The 24205-nt window shown below is 41.6% G+C and overlaps 1 protein-coding gene across 10 annotated transcripts in view; it reads right to left on the bottom strand.

Moving 5' to 3' along the window:
- Positions 1-237: 237 nt before the first annotated feature.
- The window catches only part of iqsec1b (IQ motif and Sec7 domain ArfGEF 1b), a 232011-nt gene continuing 208043 nt past the window's right edge, over positions 238-24205 (bottom strand). For 9 of the 10 annotated variants that reach the window (XM_084927433.1, XM_084927434.1, XM_084927435.1 and 6 more), the window contains 13 exons: positions 20515-20794; positions 17085-18346; positions 16418-16579; positions 15403-15525; positions 12297-12463; positions 11666-11805; positions 11067-11096; positions 10779-10904; positions 10586-10685; positions 9545-9706; positions 9255-9431; positions 8130-8179; positions 238-6044 (listed from right to left, as the gene is read on the bottom strand). In XM_084927433.1, the coding sequence (XP_084783559.1) occupies positions 5490-6044; positions 8130-8179; positions 9255-9431; positions 9545-9706; positions 10586-10685; positions 10779-10904; positions 11067-11096; positions 11666-11805; positions 12297-12463; positions 15403-15525; positions 16418-16579; positions 17085-18346; positions 20515-20794 (3334 nt within the window). In that variant the 3' untranslated portion in view covers positions 238-5489. The remainder of the gene's footprint in view (positions 6045-8129; positions 8180-9254; positions 9432-9544; positions 9707-10585; positions 10686-10778; positions 10905-11066; positions 11097-11665; positions 11806-12296; positions 12464-15402; positions 15526-16417; positions 16580-17084; positions 18347-20514; positions 20795-24205) is intronic. The other variant, XM_084927443.1, reaches the window with a different exon arrangement.

Raw genomic sequence — 24205 nt, 5'->3', positions numbered from 1 at the left:
GCATTACAAAAAAAGGACAATACAGCTGTACAGCAAAGTAGGAATGCAGCCTTCAGGTCAGGGTACAGAGGAGCCTACAGCACAGCCATATTTACTTCCTCCTCTCCATCTGCTTTCACGCATTCACTCATTTAGGGATCTGAATTCAGCCTAAAAGAAGTGTAGCTCCTTGATCTTCCCAGTCATTCATCTGACACCAAGAAATACCAAGCAGGATGCAAACAGGCAGACAACTGCTCCGATTTGACTGTATATCATTTTATTTTGCGTTCTCAACATTGTCACAGTACTAGTTTTACATCAATGGGTATTTTTCTACTTAGAAACAGAATGCATAATAAAATAAGAGCACTCCTCTCTTCCCTTTGACTTCAGAAGTCTGGCTGTGAGTGTGAGAAAACAGAAGCATCTCAGGAAAGACGACAGAAACGGTGTTAACCGTGTAACAATTGGCTGTTCATCTCTAGATCCTATGATAATTCAGTCCTGTCGGAGGCAGAGAGAAGCAGTTTGATTATGTAAAGATCACAAGGGAGCAGGAATGCACCTTCAATGTAACTGTAGACACTGAATAGTAATAATAACAATAATTAATAACAATAATTTACAGACTATTTACATATGTTACTCATTCTTTATTACCAGCTTGCCATTAAAATATTTCCTCCATGTCCAGCCCTCTTTACTTTTACTTCAAGTCACATTAGATTCCATATTTACACTCAGCAGTACGCTGCCAGGTCTTTATACTCTACAGTGGAAATATGGGTGAAATGCATGCCGGAGGAGAATGATGCACAAACAAAAAGACACACTAGCAGGCCAAAACTCGTCTAGATGTAAACAAGCACAAGTCAGGGAAGTCGTAGCTATGCTGGAAGGTTAAGTTCTAGTCAAGCACGCCGCTTGACAGAGCAACGGTTGAAAAAACAAAAACAAACAAAACCAAAAAAGGAGAGTAGAAGAAAGAAACAGTAGGCATCAATGGCATGCAGCAAAGCACCTCACATGGAATCTGGACAGGTTTCACAATAGATCAGTGCTCTGAAGGAACTGGAAGGTTGTAGGGTAATAAAAGTAACTCGGGCTCTTTTTTTGGTATCTGCCAGTACCTTTACTCTCTAATAGCCTGTTGGTGTTCGAATCCTGGTCTGAAGACAAACTTTGTGATTGGTCGGGTACAGCGTTGGGTTTTAAATACAGCTCCCAGTAGATTTCATGTTAAACTGATTTTAACAACGCAATATTGGCACTTTCCTGACACTGTAGCACAGAAACTGCAGCCAACTATAAGGTGTGAAAGATACAGGAGCCTACAGTGCACGGACACAACAAAATCTATTTTAAAGGTACTTTTTGTAAGGACATATTGCAAATTGTACACATGCGTTAATAAAACTTTCACCACCAGGAGGCAGTGGTGTGTTGAAATGTTTACGGAGGTGTCGTTCTTTTCATTTTTTATGTTTTTTATTGTGTTGCCTTTTGCAGGCTACCATTGCAAATAGAAATGTTTTCGCAATGATTTACCTGATTTACAAGTTATAAAGTTACATTTATTTCAGCACCATCTTGTGGAACAAATGTGCATTGCATGAAAGTACGGCTGGGCCTTATTTTAACTTAACCCTGTAACGCCAAGTATATCATAATTGATACATGAGATTTTTAGACCCTTACATTATCAGTGTGATTTATTTTTTCCTGAAAAACCTGAATAAACTGCACAATAAAATTTTAAGCAATAAATTGCATAAAAATGCCAGTTGTAGCAATAAATTAAAACTCATATATGCAAATTGATATTTCACTTCTTTTTTGTAAAAAATGAAAAGTACGGTTGAATAAACACTCAAAACATTTGAATTTTCTGGCAGTTATTTCTTGGTTCAGGCTTTTCAGGGTTAATCCCATACAGAGATGACGTCGATGAAGTCATAGTATTTGGTTTTTTCCCCCACATTATTTGATGGCTTCAGTTCATTTCAGAAGTTTTTTATTCTAATGGCATGGATTTTAAATACGTACCTTTAAATAAAATTTTACTTTTTCTAAAAAAAAAGAAAAAAGATAAAGAATCTAATTGTTTTTTTTTTAAACATTATTAAATGCTTTACAAAATCAGTAATAAAACTTTAAGAAGCACAAGCTCTGGGTTGCCAGGTTGTAAGGTCTTGGCAAATCTACATCCTCACTGAACATTTCCAGGAAATATTGAAGGAGTTCTCATAGTTTTTGTATCTTATTTGCTTGGAGTATCACCTCAATAAGAGGCAGGTTATACTGTTTTATGTGAGAGTTAGCACATGTGGAGGGGAAACTGTGCCAAGTGTGGAACCTGCTTTGTATATCAACGAATATCACTTGAAACTGCCCTATGGACTTGTACACAAACTCTAAATTCTGCTTGCACACGTGGGAGGTTTTACTTGTTTATATATGCTTTCCAAACCAGAGTGGAATCATATAAAATTGCTTATTAAACCTACTAATGTTTGGAAACTCAACAGAGTACCTTAATCCTGTGGAAAAGCTTTGAAAACTACATTTGAAAATCTATATACTGATAACATTGTGCAGCCAATCAGAAACTAAATGGCTTAAAAAGAAGGAGAACAGAGCTGTAACTGCTTGTTTCAGACAGCGCTAACCTGAGTATGTAATGGATTATTCTGAACAGTGAAAAGCATGCAAAGCTACCGCAATAAAAGCAGAGAGCTAAAAAACAGTGTAACAAATACCATTTATAATAATCAGTCAGCTGCAGACTATGGATTCCTGGGAAAAAAAAGCTACTTTTGGCTGCTCTTTGCCAAAGCAGTTAGCGCCTCATGTTTGATGCCCGTCCTTACACAAACACCAAGGGATCTGTGTCTCTTCTCTGGATTGAAGAGGGGATGTTTGGCTTGTTGGGTGAATGTGTAAACTACTAGACTGTTAGAGAGAAACCTTAAAAACGTGTAATTTATAGTATATCATAAAAATGTGTAATTTCCTGTATAACTGGGTAAACATTAGGCCACAAGACACTTTCCAGAACTTGGCAACCCAAAAGTTGTCTTATAATGAATACAAAGAGAACTTTTAAGCGTATTAATCAATCAAACATTATGAAGCAAGTATAAATTCAATTCAATTCAATTCAATTTTATTTATATAGCGCCAAATCACAACAAAAGTCGCCTCAAGGCGCTTCATAGATACAGAGAAAAACCCAACAATCATATGACCCCCTATGAGCAAGCACTTTGGCGACAGTGGGAAGGAAAAACTCCCTTTTAACAGGAAGAAACCTCCGGCAGAACCAGGCTCAGGGAGGGGCGGCCATCTGCTGCGACCGGTTGGGGTGAATAATAAATAAAGCGTGGCTTTAATTGAGGGCATATATATTTAAGAATACTGATCTACTGGACACCACTTGAAAATGGTAACGTGTGCGCCGCTGACAGACAGAGAGAAAATGTGAAGATAAAAGTTTCCTTTTTAAATAATTGATTATCACTCTGATTTTCAAATGACAGAATACACAGAGCTTCCCCGTTACAGCTTTGATCAGGTCCTGCTTTAACTACAGTTGAACACTAACGATCCAGTTTAACTACTGTACTGCATGTGGATCGGGTTAAAATACAGATTTGGTTACTTATCGTCTGGAGTGACATGAACACATCACTGACTTCGGTTAGCTGTATTTGAAGAAGTCAAAACTATTCTACCATTCTTTTTTTTTTTAAACAACTGTCAACTGTAACACTGATATAGTTTGGGAGTACACAGTTTGAAAATAGCCTCAAGATATAACGTTACATGCAGTTCTTTTCTGTGACACTCTGTATCAGTGTGAAAGGTCCAGTTCCTCCAAATCCATGTGGATACTTGCACTTCACTGAAACACTGAGAAAGAAATGCCAGAGGACGCCAGAGGAAGAAAGTAAAGGGCGAAACTAACAGAACGACCAACAGATTGAACTTGTTCTTCGACAAAAACAAACAACAACAACAACAAAAAACAGTAAATACATATTGCACTAGTTTAAAAAATGCATCTCACAGTCTTTAAGCAGATACAGACTAACTCCTGCCATTGATATCAGCTATGTAGAATGAGCGCTGCATCTGTCGCTTTCAGAAACAGAAAATATGCTCCAGGACAGCAGCCCCCCCTGCCTCTGCTCCACACACACACCACAGATACTGTGCACGGGATGACCGGGAGGTACAACCAGCCATCCCATAATATGTCAGAAAGATGATTGATATAAAACCGCTCTCCGTAATGAGTCAAGCATAAGGGCGCTGTCACCATCACAGAATGATAATTATTGATTTTTGCTCTGTGGTGTCCATCCCAGGGAAAAAACCTCAAAACAAAACAAAACAGTCAGTTACGGCACGCTCGCCGTTCCAGCAGACACACGGGGAAACCGAAGAGGGAGAGGGCACGCTCAGCCAGCTGAGAGCTTCCACAGTGGGACATGTTTCCCTGCTGCACAGTTTCTCCCTCAGTTTCCACATGAAAAACATCCAGCGTCCTCCTCCTCCCCCTGCAGGACAGACTTGCAGAGTCCCACCAGGCTGCAGGACAGCCTTTATATATTCGTATTGTTCATTGGATTCTAAAAAAATAGTTAAAAAAATAAAAGGAGGGCAGGCAAGCAGCGAGTGCCGCTGGCTTCCTTTGCTTTCCAGAGCAGGAGAGAGAGAGAGCTCCGGCCCGGAGACACGTGCAGTGGATGAGACTGTAGGTGGGCTGGAGTGCAGCAGCCCTCAACAATCTAACTTCTAGCTCAAAGGCAACCATTCACAGCAGTACTCTTGCGTCCGACTGCCTAACTAAGAAAAGCTTTGATTGGTTTCTTAACAGTGAAACTACGCCATCTATGTGCAAGTATAATACTGAGAGTTTTCATCGATGCTGTTTGTTCTGTAGTAATAACTATAATAATAACGTTTGATATTATTATTTTACAAAATACTATGCACAATATACATAAAGCAATCTGTGTGACTAAATTAGTAAATGCTTTAATAATTGGCACATTTACCACTGCTAACAGAGATATCACAGTGCACTGTGAGCTACTGCTACATTAAATACTTGCACAGCCACGGCTGAGGCTGAGCTGTCGTCTTCGTGTCTGTTCAGCCAAACCGTCTTGACAACGTTTAAAGTTACTGTGTGAAGATTAATATGTACTTCTTGTGTAAAATACTAGTAAGCGAGTTCCGGTAGTTTACTGAGAAACAAACAGTAGTAGTGGTCTTTGTGCATGCTCTTGTCTGTTGCTCCTGAAGCGTGTAGACATGTCTTATGTCCTGAAAAAAAAAAAGACAGAAGCGGCTCTAAAAGAAAGGAAAAAAATCTGAAGGAGGCACAACGGGATCTCGTCTGGCTTCGTAGCCCCAGACCGGCGATGCACAGTGCCACCATCATGTCAGCCCAGGAGGAAAAAGTTCAGCTGCAGGGTCCAGAGAGGACGCCCTGCCCCTCACACCACTGTGCTGATGCCGCTGTGCTTGGGCTTGGTGCTGCTGGGTCCCTGGGAGGATGGTGGCTGCACGCCGTGGTGGTGGGGAGGGCCGTGAGTGGGGTGGGTGGAGGAGTGCGGTGGGTGGCTCCCGTGCCCATGGGGCCCGTGAGGATGAGCCGGGTACGGCTGCTGCTGGCTGTGAGACGGGGGAGGGTGGTACTGGTGCGGTGGGTGCTGCAAGTGGGCCGGCGGGTGGTAGTGGTGATGGTGGTGATAAGGGGGTGGGTTCTGGGTCATGTGGCAGAACTGGGCGTGGTGTGGGTGCATGGGCACCGGTCCTTCCGTCTCCACGCGGGCTGTGTGGTGCAGGTTGGCTGGGTGCGGGGTGTGGGAGATGAGAGTAGGGTGCAGCTGGGGCTGAGGGGTGGGGCTGGGCGACTTCACACGCCTGGTGCCGAACAACGATCCGAGCAACGAGGAAGAGTTGGGCAGGGACTGGGCGCTGTGATGGGATGGGCAGTCTCGGCTGGGCGGGGCTCTCCGCCGCATGTGAGGACTGCTAATGATGGACCCCTGCAAGAGAGAAGGCTGTCAGATCACACAGACAATCACGAGATCCACAGCAGACAAACGCACACCTGCACTTTCGTATGCTCTGCAGCGTGCACAGCCTCGCTCAATTCTTTTCACAGCGGCACCGACCACATGACCAGCTACAGCTGATCTCAAATCTCCCATGATTGCTTGTGCTGCCTTGTGGAAAAGCATCTCCATTTCCTTTTCCAGTTCACTGCCTTTGTTTGTCTATCCATGCTAACATCTCACGCTCCACTCTCCCTAAATGGTCTGGAGGCTCAGCTTGCCGAGCCTGTCAGAGCCTGCAGTGTCTGCGCTGTCATGAGTAGACACACAGCTTGTACGTCTTCAGCTCTGACAGCAGATGCTTTTGTGAGTTTTCATCACTCCTACCTCTGGTTTCTGAGCTCTCTAAATACATGTAAAATCACTTATGGATCTGTGGACAACAATCTGACACTGCAGACCTGAATAAGGTTTTTTTCCATTTGCATGCAGCTCATACTTTTAGATTTACTGTCTTTAACCCAAGCCTGGTGAAGAAGTAATTTGTACATTTTCTTTACATTTTCATAGCACAAAACACAAATAAATATAACATAAGATAAATACAACACAGGCTAACCAAAATTAATAAAGCCATGCATAAAGTGCACAATGAACTAATAATAGATGATCTTCAAAATCCAAAAACTCAGCCTTTAATTATGATCTATACGTGTTTTTATACATGAATACTGCTAAATTAACAGAGTTGCATAATATTCAGAATGATTTGCGATAGTGTCAGCGTGCTTTGAAGGTAGTGCATTTTATTTAAATGACAAGGAAGGGTAGTTGTGAACTGTTTTTAAAAGTTAAACACTTTGAGCTGGAACTAATTGACTTGTGATGTTGGTTTATAGTGCTGAAGGAATTTAAATCAATCTATTTATACGGCGTCAAATCACAACAACAGTCACCTCAAAGTACGATATAATGTACGGTAAAGACTGCAAAAATACAGAGAAAACTCCAATAATCAGATGACCCCTATGCGGAAGCCCTTGGTGACAATAGGAAGGAAAAACTCCCTTTTAACAGGAAGAAACCCCCAGCACAGCTTGGGGGAGAAGGGATGGAGTAAACTCAAAGTAAATGTGTTTTAAAGCCTTTAATATTTCTGTGTTCTGTTCTACAACATAAAATACATTTAAAAAAATAGTAACGTAGCGATCATGCTTCAGTCCCAGTGATTCTGAATCTAGTCTGAAGTTTTTCAGAAATGGAGAAATAGTAAGTTGCGGTATCTCTTCATGGGACTTGTGTAGTAATAGTTAGATTCAAGCTAGCATTGAAGTAAACTAAAAATGTATGCTAGTCTCAAATCATTAAATCAAGTTAACTCTGTCAGCCATATATAAAACAGACCAGGTCATGTTCTCATTACTTTATAATTTACAGTATCATTTTTTTATTTTTGAATTACTCATCTGAATCTGCTAACATAAGTTATCAATACAAACAATAGGGTAAAGACTTCCATATTATCCTGTAATACAAAGGTAATGCAGAACACTGGACTGGAGCACAAACTGGAGGAAGTTCAGAACAGTCCCACTCTGAGTAGGTAGAACATATCATCCTCTATGTTGGATAAGTACAACAGTGAAAAGGGAAAGGACAGGACTTTCTTGTTGATGTCAGAGGTCTGTAAAAGAAACTTCAAACCGTGTCAGCATGCAGTAGAACTGTCAGGATCATCCTGAGTGATCAAAAAAAGGACAACATTCGGGTAATGGCTAAAAACTGTTCCCACTACAAAAGCCAAGATAACTCAAACGTAAGAGCCGATCATCAATGGAGCTGTCAGGACTTTATTAGTCGTGCCATGCTGTGTATGTGAAGGGTTAACATGCTAGATGCAACATCATTCCCGTTCTACTCAAAACATGCACAGCAGCCAATATGCTCACGACTAAAACACAGACACTCAAAAAAAGAATGAAAAACACTACAAAGAAACAATGAAACAGAAACTTGTGATCACAGTGAGCAACGTAAAGTCGGAGGACAGCTCAGCATCAGTTGATCCAAACTTACTTCCATATTGCTGTCTAGTGATCCTGCACTGCTGCGTCTCCCACGCTTGCCTGCCCAGAACATGTAACATGACAGATAAGACATGCCTGGTTAAAATATGGAGTTGCACATATTTCTTGTCTGCGACGGCAGGATGCTAACACGCTAAAGTGGTACACGGCTAGCTGGTGGCAGACTAGCGTGGCAGAGGGAGGCGAATAATAACTAAAGGAAATGGGAAAGGAACAAGACACTGCTCCGAAACAAGGTCAGAGATAAATCTGTGCAGTCAACTTGAGTCACTGCTGGCAGGAAACCTTCCCATCAGCAAAACAACTGATCTGACTGCAAGAAAATGATGCTCATGTCCATTAAGATGAAAGACTCCCAAGGGACAGTTCTAAAAAAGACTGGGTGAAATCAGGGGCTAAAATATGCAATTATAAGCAATATTCAGTGTTTTAAACTCAATGTCACTAACTAAGGAATGTCAATGAATGTTACTGACTCAGGCTGATGGTCTAAAATTCGCAAAGGAACTATGGCACCCACAAAACTGTGGCTCTCCTCATAACTGGTACTTGTAGATGTGTAGAGCTCCCCTTTAAAGATAGAGAAAGTTCCTCAAGAACATCTAGACTTCCGAAATCCAGATATTGATCATTCTTTTAAAGGCTGTCCCCTCATTTACCAAAAAGACACACTGATAAAAAACGACAGCTCACTTCAGTCTTCGAGGTTGCTTCCTCACTTTGAGGTCATTGAGTGTGCCTGTGCAGAGCCGACTGTCTACACCCCGCCTGAATGGTAACATTAATTCCTCTTACTGCTAAGACTCTCAAATTGATCGCACTGACCTACATAGCACTGCCTCCTCCCCCTTGCGATGCAGGATTATTAGTTGATAGCCTCTGGTAAATTATACGTAGGCCCATTAGCAAACACACCCATCTCTATCTCCTTGCTTCACTGGCTCAGACACTCTGTGCCGGCAGGATGGCCGCCATGCCGTATTCCAAGTTTCTAAATCGATTAACATCCAGAAGGAGTAAAGAGTGTCATGCCAGCATCTAGCACAGGTACACAATCTACTCAGCCTAGATGAGGGATGAGACAGCATGTTACTATGGCAACCCCTGACTTTACCTGCATCTGAGAGATCGCGTAGGGAGCTGCTGAGGGCGCTTCTCTTCAGACCTTCACCGATGGCATAGCTGTCGTCGAGGCTTGCTCGGCTCAGGTTTCCGTTTCCTGCATCCTTCTTTAACCCGGAGCTCTGGGACATGCTAGGCCTCACCACGCCCTTCTGTTTTTCTAGCTCAGCTGTGCAAAGGAGAAAATACAAATGTGCCATATACTCCTGGCTTCCACATATTTTCTACTGATGCGAGACAGCTGCTGATATCGTCTATAAAAAATGGGAACAATTTACTCACATTCTATCCGGTACTTCTCCATCTCTTGGACTTCTGCAATAGATTCTCGCAAATCATCAGTGAACTTTTTGCGGTCCTGAGGATTGGGTGCATTGAAGTTGATGAGGACTTTGATATCAGCTCCAGGAATGGCTGAAGTCAGGCGAACGCCATTGGGATAGTCTAAAGAATGATGAAAATTACATTTTAGACATTATACTATTATACTATTGAAGTCTATTAGAGTTAGGACTGATGTTACCAGTAGGACATAATAGGATCTGAAACCAGCTGCGGGATATCAGAACTACCATCAGAGACAACAGATTTAGGATATTAAAGTATGTGTATGTGGAGTATGTGACTTTGGATTATAGATATAATTCAAAGTTCAAAGTTTCCATGATGGCAAGCTCTGAGGTTGGCTGTTATCCATCAAAAAGGAACTTTCCAATAGACTTTCCCATTGGGATTTCTGTTAAAGGAACCATGTTCTGACTTAAGTTTAAGTGCGAGAGTTTAACCTTCAAACAGTCCTTGTTTAGGAGGTTCTGTTGATGGAACATTTGGGATCTTTGACTTTGTTAATTTGTATTCTTGTATTTTCCCACTAGTGTCCATTGGCCATTTATAAGAACCTGCAACTGCAAACAGTTATTTTTTGTGCCCGCTTAGCTTTGAAAAGTCATGGAGCTACAGAGGAAGTCCTGAACTGTCTAGGAATTTTTTGCATAGAAAGGCATCAAACCGGATTTTCAAGCATGACTTTTGTTGGTGCTATATAAATAAAAACGAATCGAATGAAATGAAATGTGACACAACAGCCTACAATGAGAAAGTCAGCTTTAACATTTGTAATAATAATTTGTAATAAAGATGCAGTTTAAAAGTAATAGTTTCTTAAAATGTCCGCTAATCAATTTGCATTATGAGATCAGACCAAAAACAGGGCTAAAGAAACTTGTGGTTCCCTAACATTAGTTCCTAGAACTAAGGGGTCTGGGGACTCTCAGTGGACACACATCTATAACACAGTGAGTGCTTCATGCAAATACTACTTACACTGATTCTCAAAGAGGAGGACTTGCATGCCATAAAGAGAGAAGGACTGTCGAAAGCTGTATGTCACAGAATTCTTTTTCTTCTGGAAGATTTTTGTAACCTGTGAAAAAAGCAAAGCACACACTCTTTTTAAGACTCTTTCACTCTAAAACAGAGTTTGTTCTCTTTTTACTGAAAGTAACATCTGCCGTACCACTAGCAAGTCATTGAAAAGGAAGATCTCCCTTTGGTGCAGGCCCAACTTTTGAGGTTTGTTGGGGTCGGGCACTTCAAAAAGTCTGCAGTAACAGACCAGTCTCCGGTGGGGTAGAGATAGTACCTGCACAATACAATACAGTATAATTTCTTATTCTGTCTCTTGGTGCTTCGCAGAGAGCTTTCAAACATGCTGCTTCAAACTTTATGCCTCATACAGCCTTGAGGAATAACAGAAAAATCCCACTCAGTGCTAATATGAAAATAATTGAAAGGAAATACTTACACAGCCAAGACCATGATGTAAAGAGCCAATCTAAGGAGTAAGAAATCAAACAAAACACATTTCAGAGCTTGAGGGACACATGTAAAAATGTATGCAACAAGAATGATAAGAAGTTTCAAGCAATGTTTAAGACCAAATTAAAAACCAAAATAGTTTTACGGATGACAGAACCACGCTGCAAGAATCCTTCACTTTCCTCTTTTCCGACTCCGTCCCCCATAATGGTCATGACATCATAAGGATCATTTCTCAGGTATCGACTCACAGAAGGAGTAGTTTTCAAATAAATGGCTTCAAGATCATTATGAGCGAGGCTGTTTATCTCATTTTTACACAGCTTGTTAGCTCAGACTTTTCTTGTGGTTGGTACTCAGGGCAAACAACATACTGCAGTAATTCACAATGGTATAGTAGCCCTGAAGAGTCACACGGTAAAGAAAGTTGGCCATGAATTAACCAGCACACTATAGCAGCTCAGAGGCACACTGGGTAATTTAGTGTTAATGCTCCTGCTTGGATTCAGCTCTTGAGTGGAGGTTTTGTAAAAGAAAAGGAGTTACACTTCACATGTAGCTGTCCAAGGTCAAACTCCAACTTACTGGCTTTTTTCCAACGATTAGCTTTTCCACTTTCTGAACCTGGGAAACGTGGTCTTCATTAGTCTTGAGCTCCCGCTTGCGAATCCGTTCGTATATCCCTACGAGCATCTCTCGGGGGATGTCCTCCCCATCATCGACTCCTGCCGGGGGATAAGAGGAAAAGAGAAATAGAGAAAAAAAGAGGGATTAATGATTAAATTGCAGATTTATGCAAGCCAAACCTCTAAATATACTTACTTGCTGCATTGCTTATGTATCTCAAAATACATACAGAAACGTCCTTCAAAGCTCTTTGTGGACAAGCATTTTCTCCTCCATTCAATACTGTACTTTAATTACAGACACTTCAATAGGCAGAAAAATTATTCAGTCATGCCATAAAGCCATTTCCTAATACCCTCAAAATCTGTTGAGGACAACTAAAAAGTACTTTGCTTCGACAGGAAAGCTTTCTTGGCCATGACCAAAAAAATAAATACCTTATTGACATGGCCATTAATCAAGGCAATGTGCATGCACAAAACTCAATTTTAAGATGAATATTTATCCTCAGAGAAACAGTGATGTGTCAGGGGAATACTGGTTTTGTGACAGAAAGTCGGATGTGGTGCAGTGAGGGAGAACAAAGTACCTCTAAGGTTCTTAACAAAGTCCTCCAGCTTCATCTTCCTCTCAGGCTTGACGTTGGGGCTGTACATGTCAGTGTTGAGGAGGATGATTGCAAAGGCAAGGATGAAGATGGTGTCGGGGTTCCTGAATTGTCGCACCACACCGGGGTTGCAGATGCAGTAACGCTGGCTGGGAAGAATATGTAAGGAGTAGAAACTGAATGCAAAAATCATTGTTCTGATAAAAACAATATGTGTGTAAATTAATATTTTTGGGTCATTAATCCACCTATATTTACCCCTAACAGACAAAAGCAAAACTATTTACTAGCACAACTGTGCTATCAAAGTATAGCCATTGCTAACTTTAGCTAGATAAATTAATATATTAACAGAGCTATTGTATGTATTATAAGAATTTACTATGATGTCTTTACATACAGGGAGTGCAGAATTATTAGGCAAGTTATATTTTTGAGGAATAATTTTATTATTGAACAACAACCATGTTCTCAATGAACCCAAAAAACTCATTAATATCAAAGCTGAATGTTTTTGGAAGTAGTTTTTAGTTTGTTTTTAGTTTTAGCTATTTTAGGGGGATATCTGTGTGTGCAGGTGACTATTACTGTGCATAATTATTAGGCAACTTAACAAAAAACAAATATATACCCATTTCAATCATTTATTTTTACCAGTGAAACCAATATAACATCTCCACATTCACAAATATACGTTTCTGACATTCAAAAACAAAACAAAAACAAATCAGCGACCAATATAGCCACCTTTCTTTGCAAGGACACTCAAAAGCCTGCCATCCATGGATTCTGTCAGTGTTTTGATCTGTTCACCATCAACATTGCGTGCAGCAGCAACCACAGCCTCCCAGACACTGTTCAGAGAGGTGTACTGTTTTCCCTCCTTGTAAATCTCACATTTGATGATGGACCACAGGTTCTCAATGGGGTTCAGATCAGGTGAACAAGGAGGCCATGTCATTAGTTTTTCTTCTTTTATACCCTTTCTTGCCAGCCACGCTGTGGAGTACTTGGACGCGTGTGATGGAGCATTGTCCTGCATGAAAATCATGTTTTTCTTGAAGGATGCAGACTTCTTCCTGTACCACTGCTTGAAGAAGGTGTCTTCCAGAAACTGGCAGTAGGACTGGGAGTTGAGCTTGACTCCATCCTCAACCCGAAAAGGCCCCACAAGCTCATCTTTGATGATACCAGCCCAAACCAGTACTCCACCTCCACCTTGCTGGCGTCTGAGTCGGACTGGAGCTCTCTGCCCTTTACCAATCCAGCCACGGGCCCATCCATCTGGCCCATCAAGACTCACTCTCATTTCATCAGTCCATAAAACCTTAGAAAAATCAGTCTTGAGATATTTCTTGGCCCAGTCTTGACGTTTCAGCTTGTGTGTCTTGTTCAGTGGTGGTCGTCTTTCAGCCTTTCTTACCTTGGCCATGTCTCTGAGTATTGCACACCTTGTGCTTTTGGGCACTCCAGTGATGTTGCAGCTCTGAAATATGGCCAAACTGGTGGCAAGTGGCATCTTGGCAGCTGCACGCTTGACTTTTCTCAGTTCATGGGCAGTTATTTTGCACCTTGGTTTTTCCACACGCTTCTTGCGACCCTGTTGACTATTTTGAATGAAACGCTTGATTGTTCGATGATCACGCTTCAGAAGCTTTGCAATTTTGAGACTGCTGCATCCCTCTGCAAGATATCTCACTATTTTTGACTTTTCTGAGCCTGTCAAGTCCTTCTTTTGACCCATTTTGCCAAAGGAAAGGAAGTTGCCTAATAATTATGCACACCTGATATAGGGTGTTGATGTCATTAGACCACACCCCTTCTCATTACAGAGTTGCACATCACCTAATATGCTTAATTGGTAGTAGGCTTTCGAGCCTATACAGCTTGGAGTAAGACAACATGCATGAAGAGGATGATGTGGACAAAATACTCATTTGCCTAATAATTCTGCACTCCCTGTAGTCTACATCTAAATATAAGCATTACATTAAAGGCATCAGTACTGACTAACGTACAGTAGGTGACAATATGCTAAAATTAGCACGCTAGACTAATTAGCTCATTTAGACTACCCAAAGACTTGAGACCTGAGCCAGTTTCTAAAAATGACCTTAATGCTACTGAAATAACACAACTAATATTACATCAGTTTCACTTTGACTTATGTTAGATGCATTCTGGATGCAATGCTTTGCTTGAACATGGGAGCTAGTTGATAAGAAGGCATCAGTAAGACAACTTACTGGCAAAGTAAAGGTGTAAGCTTCCCTGTAAGCGATTAGTTCGGGGCATAGGTATCAATGCTTCACCTGATATTAATATTGAGCTCTCTGCTATCTGTTCTGCAGTCAAAGAAATAATGTGCAAGTACAGTAACATCTGTCAATACAGGCTCCAGGTATTACACGGGCGATTTCTGAACCACCACAAAGGGAGTTCGTACTCATATCTGGATATGGCTGCAGGTGAGCACCAGATGAGCAGTCATCACTATCTCCCCTGTAACTGTGCTGTTTACTGAGGCCGAAATGTCCTTGCTCACTGCTGATCGAAGCGAATTCTCTATGCACACGAGGGCACTTTTTCTGCTGGAAGTTTTGGAAAAGTAAATGAGGCACAAACAACATCTATCAGCAGCCCTGAGGGAGGTATTCCTTCACTCTTTGAACTAATTTTCTCTAAATCCTTTTCTACAATGCCTTGGTCGAACAAAAGTCTGGATTTGAAATGGCTTTGCACCGCTCTATTGCTTTCTGCTCGCGACCGTTACATTTAGACTTTTTGGTGTCACCTTTGTTTTAGAGGATAATGGTGTTGTTGAAATGGAGCAAAGCTGGTTTGTGCTATCCATTAATCATACACGCTATGTTGGTGGTAAATACTAGACACGGCAATGAACCCCATAATGACCATCCTGTCACATAATCAGTTAGTCTAAATTGATATATGACCCTATTTGCAAAAACATCATTTTACACCTCCTTTCTACAGAAAGGCACATGAAATTGTTTAGATTTAAGCTACCTACATTGGTTTGGGAACTAAAGCCATGTTTTTGCACCCAACTTTTAAAAGCATGCCTTACCTGAAGGCCTCTATCAGTCGCTCTACCTTCTGTGCTTCCCCTTGGACTCTGATGTGTGCCTGGAATTTCCTGAGCGCTTCATCCAGCTCCATAGCTGAGAAGTCCATTTCATCCACTACGCAGCTGGTGAAAAACACACGAGTTCACAGTGAGCAGGAAGTTTGGGAGTGTAACAAGCACCTGCCAGTTCAACTGAGAATATTTTAGAAGTTGTTGGGGTTTTTTTTGGCCACGTAGGTGAAGAACAGTTGCAGAAGTTTAAGATTAAGGATGACTACAAACTTGGCTGTTGTCAGTGAGTAAGCTGATCTGCTGTTGATTTTTCAGATTATATGCAGGACATGAAAGGGAGCAAGAGTTTTTCTGCTCACTTGACACTTACTTAAGTAAAGGAAATGTTCAGTTCTTCCTCTGCTGAGAAGAGGATTGTGACTCAGCACTCCGGAGCAGTGATACCTTGCATGTCTGGATTTATAGACATTTTCTCAAGGAGCCCTTTAGTTATGCCTGTCAAACTGACACCAGCGGACCTTTTCTGGCCTTATCCTCCAATGAATCTCAATAGGCTCTGACAGAGCTGGTGTATTTCAAGTGGGTCTAAGATAAGTCTGTGCAATCTAAAGCACGAGGCACTATTTGAATGATACAAAGGAGTGGAGAGTAGACAATCTATACGACTGCTCTCTCATATCAAAAAACCTGGGAACTACAAAGAGGATCTGTATGTTTATCTGAGCATCATGGCAATTTTCTGAGTGGATTCCATTTCTGCTTATTTCCTGCATGTAACTTGAGTCATTATATAGTCCTTAGACAGTGTGAATGAGGGTAAATTACAAACTGCCAACCTTATGTGCAACTAAATGATGATTTATATTTATGTTCCCAGGAGGCAAATAAACTAACATTCTGTGCACTGGCATAGTTGGCAACTTAAATCAAAAGCCTGAAATGATTCATCCTCAAATACAAATATTCCAAAAGAGTACACCGGCATGATCTGCTGCAGACTCACTCGAGGACATCCCGGTTGAACTGTTTCTGCCGATTACCCAGGAACTCGCCAATCATCTGCCTACTCAAGCCTTTCCTCTGGAGCAGGAAGTGGGCCACACCCACCGGAGTGTCTGGAACAAAGTTTCGCTCTATCAGATACTGAATGCCTTTTTCTGGTTTCCTAGAGACACAGGAAAGAGTAGAGAAAGAGAGACCAAAAAAGAGAGAGGCAAAATGAGAGTGGGTGAGGACACATTCCAAATCTGTGATTATCCCGTTGCGCTCCTAACCCCGGCCAAATGTGTGTCGTATGAGGGACAGGACGTGGGGAAGCCAGGAGAGAGTTACAACTCTCTACGGTGTTGATCACAAATGATTAAAAGGCATTTTATAGCAGGCTCAGAAAGAAACCAAATCCACAATCAGCAATGATTAAACAGAATCAGCTGGGCTCAAACGAACTGGAGCAGAATGAGTTTGAAGCTTGTTTGCACTTTACGCAGAACAGGCAGAGATAGTTCTTGTTCCAAACAACTTCATTGCATTTTAATGTGAGGTTCATTTCGAGTTTCTAAGACAAAAAAACAAACAAAAAAAGTCATGTGAAATGAACTGCATCTAATTTGAACAAGCCAAAGTGTGTGAATGTATCATGTGTTAAGTGATGTTCTATCGTGTGGACGTACTTGTTGAAGAGATTTAGGCCAATGCGGTAATGCCTCTTGCGAATGATGTCATTGCTGAATGCAGGTGAGTCCCAGCTGTTGCGAGTTTCTTTGTGGTACGTCTGCTTGCTGAGCGTCTGTTCACGCAGGCTGTCCCTGGACGAGGATTCAGAACTACAATTGATGGTATCGTTGGAGTTCGATGTGCTGTTGATGCTGTCATTGTCGCCATCTGAGAAATCCGACTCTGACTTGCTCTGCCGGTTTGCTGTACCATTGATTGCCAGATGGGCCTCCAGCTGTCGCGATCGATGTCGGGAAGTGTCTTCTTCTCTGGAAGGCCCTCGAGGTGGCAGGCTGTGGCTGACTTGTTTAGGGCTACTCTGCTGGTTGCTGATGCTTCGTTCGTAGGCATTCTGTCTCTTTAAAGAGCTGCGGTCAGAACGATCACTCAGCTCCACTGAGCTATCACTGGGAGGCTCTATGGTCAATAAGGGTAGGTGATCTACCCGTAGACGTTGCTCTTGGCATTCCAAGGAAGGTGTACTGCGGCAGCTGGTATCGGTGTCCCCTTTTTCATCCTTATGAGCAAGAGACCAATAATCTTGTGAGGAGTTGAGCGAACGCTGGCGCAAGTCTGATTCTGTGCTTGAGGGCCGGTCTACAGACTGAGAAAGAGGGAGGGGTGGTGATAACTCCTCTTCGTCGATGTACAGGGTGACATCGCTGTAAGACGCCGTCATCTCATCGAGTTTACGGTGTTCTGATGCGCTGTGGGAGGGTTTCACCTGACAGGTTACCTCTCTGTCCATATCCTGGAGGCCTCTCCCTGGCTCTGACTGACTGTCTTCACCATGTAGGCTGCGGCAGTTCAGAGCATCATCTATGGACTCGGCTAGAGATTTCACCTGCCTTGAAAAGGCATCTTCTAGTTCTGTGATGGCATCTGTGAAGTCGCTCTGTGTGGTGGGGGTCTTGGCCTGCACACCCATCTCCCCGCCATGGTCTGACTGCCTTAGTGCGCCAATTTTAGTGCCATCATCTGTTAGAGAGACCTGCTTTCCCTCGAAGTAGGAGCTATGGACTTTTTCAGGTCCTTCAAAGGAAAACTGCATTCTCATATTGGATAGGACGATCCGTCTGGACATACGGTTCTCAGACATAGAGCTTCTAAGACGCTCAAAGTTTTTGTTCATCTGGTATTGGCGGAAAGCTGTCTGTATGGTGCGGGCAGCATGCCGGGTTATGAAACGCCCACCATATTTGCGCTCTAGCATCTCCACCTGTAGGGAAAGGAGGGAAATTTGAGAGAAATGAAAACGTATTGGAAACATGGGAACACTTTCCTCAATAGTCCCTTTAGACGTGTTCTTACGAGACTTGAGACTTGCAAAAGCATCCTACAATGGTACAACCGAAGCAAAAAACAAAAAACTAAACAAAAATAAGAAAACCCAGAAAGCTACATTCCTGAGCTCTCTGGCAAAAGATATTTGTCTGACACACAAAAAACATCGTTATGATAAAGATGGTTCATCTATGATCACACAGTCCAATTAAAGAGACTTGACCACATTATTTTTAAGAGATGTTAACACCAATAACTAAACAAGCTTTGTTCACTGAATGAAGCCTTGGGAGTAACAGCTGAAAGCTCTGAAAAAACTAGCAAGCATTCTAATCATTCTGTCCAAAACACAACAAAATGTGTGTCTGTACGCCACAGCCTGTAAGCACAATAGGTACAGGTGGCTTGTTTTATGAGAAAGAGTACATTTTCTAACTGTATGACCACTTTAGTTCATTAACATAAATGTAAGATAACCAGAAACTGCTTTTTTCTCTGAAACCGAAAAGAACAAATCCTACTGAATCATTGCAGTGCTTGAGAGAAACAGTATCCCGTCTTGTATTCTGTATATGACTATACTGAAAAGTCTCAAACTATATGCCTATAATTAAAATAATGTCAGGGCTGAATTGCATTGTCCCCCTCTCATTCCTGTACCGCTTACATTGACCTGGTTTCCACCTATGGACTCATAGGGGTAAAAAATGACACTAAATCTATACCACTTCTGTATGGGACGGCCAAGGAGGCGAGTGGGTTTATACTTGCCACAAATGGAACATGACAGGAAGTTTCAATGCAAGAGGTTAAGCAGTGACAAAAGGATTAAGCGTTGATATCATTTCCTATCGATAATGTATTACTAATATAGATGTCATACAGATGCTATTTATTATTGAAACACTATTATTTTGAAACAATGACAGTTTGACGTGTCATGTGATAAATAACTCAGAAGAGCATTTAGCTACATTTGACAGTGTGCTTAGTAACTCTGGTCTTTCTGGTTCATTCTAAGTTCTTAGTGCTTTCCTGTGGGCTTCAGCTATGTGAAACTATAGAAGTAATAAATAAATGCAAACAGACTCTAGATACTCTATATAAACAAACTATGCTGTGAGTCTGTTTGGTTGGCACACAAACAGAGCTAAGGAGGGAATGATGCTCTCTACTGGGGTCACCAAAGTCACTAGATGATCTTTTATGTAGTTCTTCTAAAGGCCATGCACATATTTTCCTGTCATGTCCTTATACAAGAGTCTCAAATTCTACTCAGCAATACACTTTAATGCCTAGTTGCCTGCTTTTTCTTTGGGCTTGCTTACAGATAATATGCTATATGGTTTCCACTACCCGTAGTCCTCTCCATGTTGTGGTCAAGCCACAACCTCTGAGGCGGAACAATGAAGTCGACTTTAAAATGCCAAAAACTTCAGTTCCTCTAATGAGTACTTGAGGATGGTAGCAAATCTCAATATACACTCAACTTACTCCTATTTAAGTCACTGAACAGGACCCTTTGACTGTGTTGATGCCTAATTTTGCTGCTAATTAAGTTATTGGTGTCCTCTGGAAAAAATGGAGGGATTCACTGTCATGTGGACCCTTAGTACTTGGCTGAAGACCAAGCAAACCATCCATGCCTACTACTGCTGGAAAAAGAAATGACTCTGACTATGAATTTTTTATGTGTTGAAAGCCTGTAACAGTCTGCACGGCCCTAAATACACATTACAAACTAACTGGACTTCCAAACTAGAAGGACTTGATGCACCACATCAGATATCATGGGGTGTAAAGCTAATAGATAATGGTGGGCAGCAAACTAATGAAAACATTATAAGAATACAATACAACAGGTTGCAATTTTTTTTAATGTTGACAGAAGTTTTGTTTTTATACTTTCAGAATAAATCAGTCAGAAAGTGAAAAATGGAAAAACCTTGGCAAGGAACTGCAGTTTTGGCTAATAATTCTCCTTTGATGTGCCACGAAAAACTCGGATCTACTACACATCTGCTCATAATGCCTCTGTGTTCAAGCTACTCATGACTCTAAGTTTTAACAAATGTAAGTTAGTGTGGCCCTTTCCCGTCTCACCTGCTTGTCCTGTAGGTCAGATGAGAGCTCATAGCTCTCTGACAGCGAGCGGGAGCGCTTGATTGCCTCCTCTTCTGCTTGCTTGCGGAGGATGGACTGAGAGTGCTGAAGCTTGGGCCGTCTGGGCCGTGGGTGGCCTGGCAGCAAGATGTGCCCGTAGAGCTGGCTGTCCAGGTGGTCGGGGCCGAGCCCGCCGCTGTGGGTCACTGGGACACAACTGTAGCCACCACTAGGGTCCACAGAAGCTCCCACTTCAGTTCCTGGAGCATCACCTTCCACACTGCGGCACACAAACACACAGAGAGCACGCCAAGTTAGTCTGCTTAGTCATTTTCCTGAGTGCACACACTCCCTTGTGTGTGTCAGCACAGAGCACGTGACAGATGGAAAAAGTGAACTATGATACTGCTGGCAGGGTATAAATGCGAGCGAGTGAATTTATAGCAGCAGTCAGTGTGCAGCCTGTCGTCTTTACACATTCTCTTTACAGAGCAGGAAAAACCTCAGGCTATCCCAAGCAGCCGTACGAGCGAGGCACTATGTCTTAATTAAAACAAATGAAATGACTGTGAATAAAAGCTGACTGTTAAAGACACACTTTAACTCCACCGATGCTGAAATTACCACAACATTATCAGAAACCCAATCTCTTACTATAAACAAAGGGACACCATGTCAGAACCGATTAAAGCATGTGAATTAGTGCCTTGAATATTGAGATCAATACAGACCTTTGTTCAAACATCAGTTTGGATAAACTGGCAATGACCGACCGGCTCGCTCCAGACTATAGAACTGTTCTCCCAGCATACAGCTGGTCTCCACACATCTTACACTGTTGTGATTTCCTACCATATATTTGGTTCTCAAAGACAGCTCCATAAGTGTTCCTGTAAAGAATCAAAGATTCTGCCTTACAGGACTGATCTGACTGCTTTTTGAATGTTTGACGTAATGAGATCTCCCTCTCCACTGACGAATGTTTGATTTAAGAAACTTTTTCTTTGTACAAGACTGGATGTCAATGTAAGGACATTAAATGCTTATGAGACTGCAGATAAACATTTTAGTCAAAAGTGTGAAATTCCATGAAAAAGGAAGGAAGCTGAAATGAGGATTGCTGACAATAGAAAAAAAAAGATGGCAACTGAATCTATCATAAATCAAAGTGAATATGCACTTCCTCCCTCCCACTAGTTGCAAATCATTTTTTGCTCATTTACAGCTTATACTATCCACTGCTATCTACACACTTAAAAACACAAAGCATAGAGTTGCAGGTGACAGCAGCGTGTCGGTCATACAGCTGGACAGCTGTGTGGCCCACTTTAAAGTTGCTATCGGCAGGCTTCCTTTTACTTCTCTCTTTACTTCGTCATTTTGAAATAAATGTTCATTTCACAATGTAGTGGCTATAATAATGAGAACATGCGTGTTCCCTATCAGTCACACATTTACTATGCAATTCTGTTTATCACCTTGTATGATGATGATGGCTACCAAAACAGGAAGAGCATATCTACTGGGAACTTACCATAAGGAGCTGAAATACTAATGGCAGAGACAAAATTAAAGGAAACCTGTTAGCCTAATACAGGTGTTTAAAAAAGACGTTTGTCTAGCTTTGATGGGTATTCTAATGACTTACAGCTGGGAGACATGACTTTAGGTCCACGACATGAATCATCCTTTAAACTCTACATCCTTTAAACAAGCATTACTACTTAAGCATTACTGCAACTACTAAAGGTTCATTATCTTGCATGCCCCTTTGCAATCCCCCTCCACCCCAGCTCCTCCTTTCATGCCATCATGTCACTGATTCCTGCTCTGTTCTGCACTGGGTCTTGCTGATGCTCTTACTCTATGGTGTTCCATGTATGCACATGTGTGGAGGTCCCAGAACAGAGCTACACAGCCAAATATAAATGACAGCAGATGAAATAGCTGCCTCTCTTTAAATGCCGTGGTTTTGATTGAACTGCAAATACAGTCCAACAAAAGGTGACTGCTGATATGTTCACAGTGGAATGTTTGTCATGCATGCAGTTGGCAGGACTGAAGAGTTTGCTTTCTGCACATGCTATTTTTCCGTGAATGTAGTCATGGAATTATTTGTTGCAAAAACAACAAGAAGGAGATCACACTGAAGCAATTGGTGAACACCTCAGGTTGGTGGCCTCTTAATATGCAGTGAGGTGGGGATAATAATCATGGTGCACAACTACACTTGTATCTTTTGTTGTAGTTCTCACATATGAGTCTGAGTTGCTCTTCAGTACTAATCATTTAGACAGCAACCACTGGAGACAGCTTAACTGAATTTTTGTGTCTACATTGTTTTGTGAAAGACATCAATCAACACTACAAGAACAGGTATAATATAGCACAACTCCAATTGCTACTTCCTATTAGTGCATCCCGTCAACTGCAGTCGAGCTCACTTCTAAATTAGGCAGAACACTACATTAAATTGCTAATCAACAAAAAAAAAAGACAAGCCTATCATTAAGGCTGGCTGCAAACCCCTCTGTTCACCACCACCATCTAAGAACCACATGTGGTATATATCATGACTTTTTTTGGGTTTATTTGGTGAGGTCTCACTTTGGGGAGGCCTGAAAAATAGATTAGCCTAGAGCGTGGCCTCTGACCATTGATGTGTTTTGGCTCAAGTGGGGTACTTAAAGGACAGCCCAGCTGCTTATACATAGTGTGTAGGCATATTTCTGTATGTGGAGAACTGCTGTTTAAGAAACTCTGTGGTATCAGTGCAGAAGAATGGGATGTAACATTTGTTCACCCATTCTTGATATTTTGTAACATACATCCATGGTTGTTACTCTTCATCTGCATCTCCTAAACAATTATTTCTGCATGACACACTCTCTTTTTCGGCCCTCAGGAAGCAAATTTACGAGTCCACCAGCAACCAGCAACCAGGCTGAGACATCACTCAAATCAGAAAGTTGCCAATAGCTTCATGTGCAATCGTGATTTGTAAAAGATCACACCAACTACTGCACTGGCATGAGGAGTGAGACATCCAGAAACACTTAGCAGATATGCTTTTCATTATCAATTCATTTCACACAGCAGTACACAACGGCAATGTCAGAAAAAACAAGACATCCATGTTGCAGGATGTTGGCCTATTGTTGGCTGTGTACCATCTGACCTGAACAGTCAGTCAGAGACAGAAATGTGTCAGTGCTTCATCAAGCCAGGACGTGATGGGGTCTGACTTTAAAAACAATGCATAATCAGTTTGACCAGATTTCAGCAGTTTTCTCTTAAAACAAAAATGTTCCTTTTGTCATCAGTATGATGGGTGAGGTGGAAAGGCTCATCTCTGTGGGAGAATGTGTCAAAATTAGATAATAAAGGGTGAAGTAAAAGTTTGAACAGGAAAGAGATTTGACATCCAGGATAGGGTCAAAGCGGTAGACTAATGATTCCTGTCATCATTCTGAAGAGGGTGATATTTAAATGGGCCTACATTCACATAAGTTAGACTTCTGCTGAGAAATATGACATATCAAAGCAAAACAGCTACATTTTTTTATTGGTGGTGTTCTGAGATAAATCTGAAAAATGATTCATTTGTTCAAATGCTCAAAAGATCCGCACCGGGAGGTGTCCAGAGGTGTCCGCTCTACTCTGACCCACACAATCTGAGAAGTCCATTTCT

The sequence above is a fragment of the Perissodus microlepis genome, chromosome 5 (assembly GCF_051167445.1).
Source record: "Perissodus microlepis isolate ML-2025 ecotype Zambia chromosome 5, ASM5116744v1, whole genome shotgun sequence".
Lineage (NCBI taxonomy): Eukaryota > Metazoa > Chordata > Actinopteri > Cichliformes > Cichlidae > Perissodus > Perissodus microlepis.
This window is presented reverse-complemented; position numbering and strand designations above follow the sequence as displayed.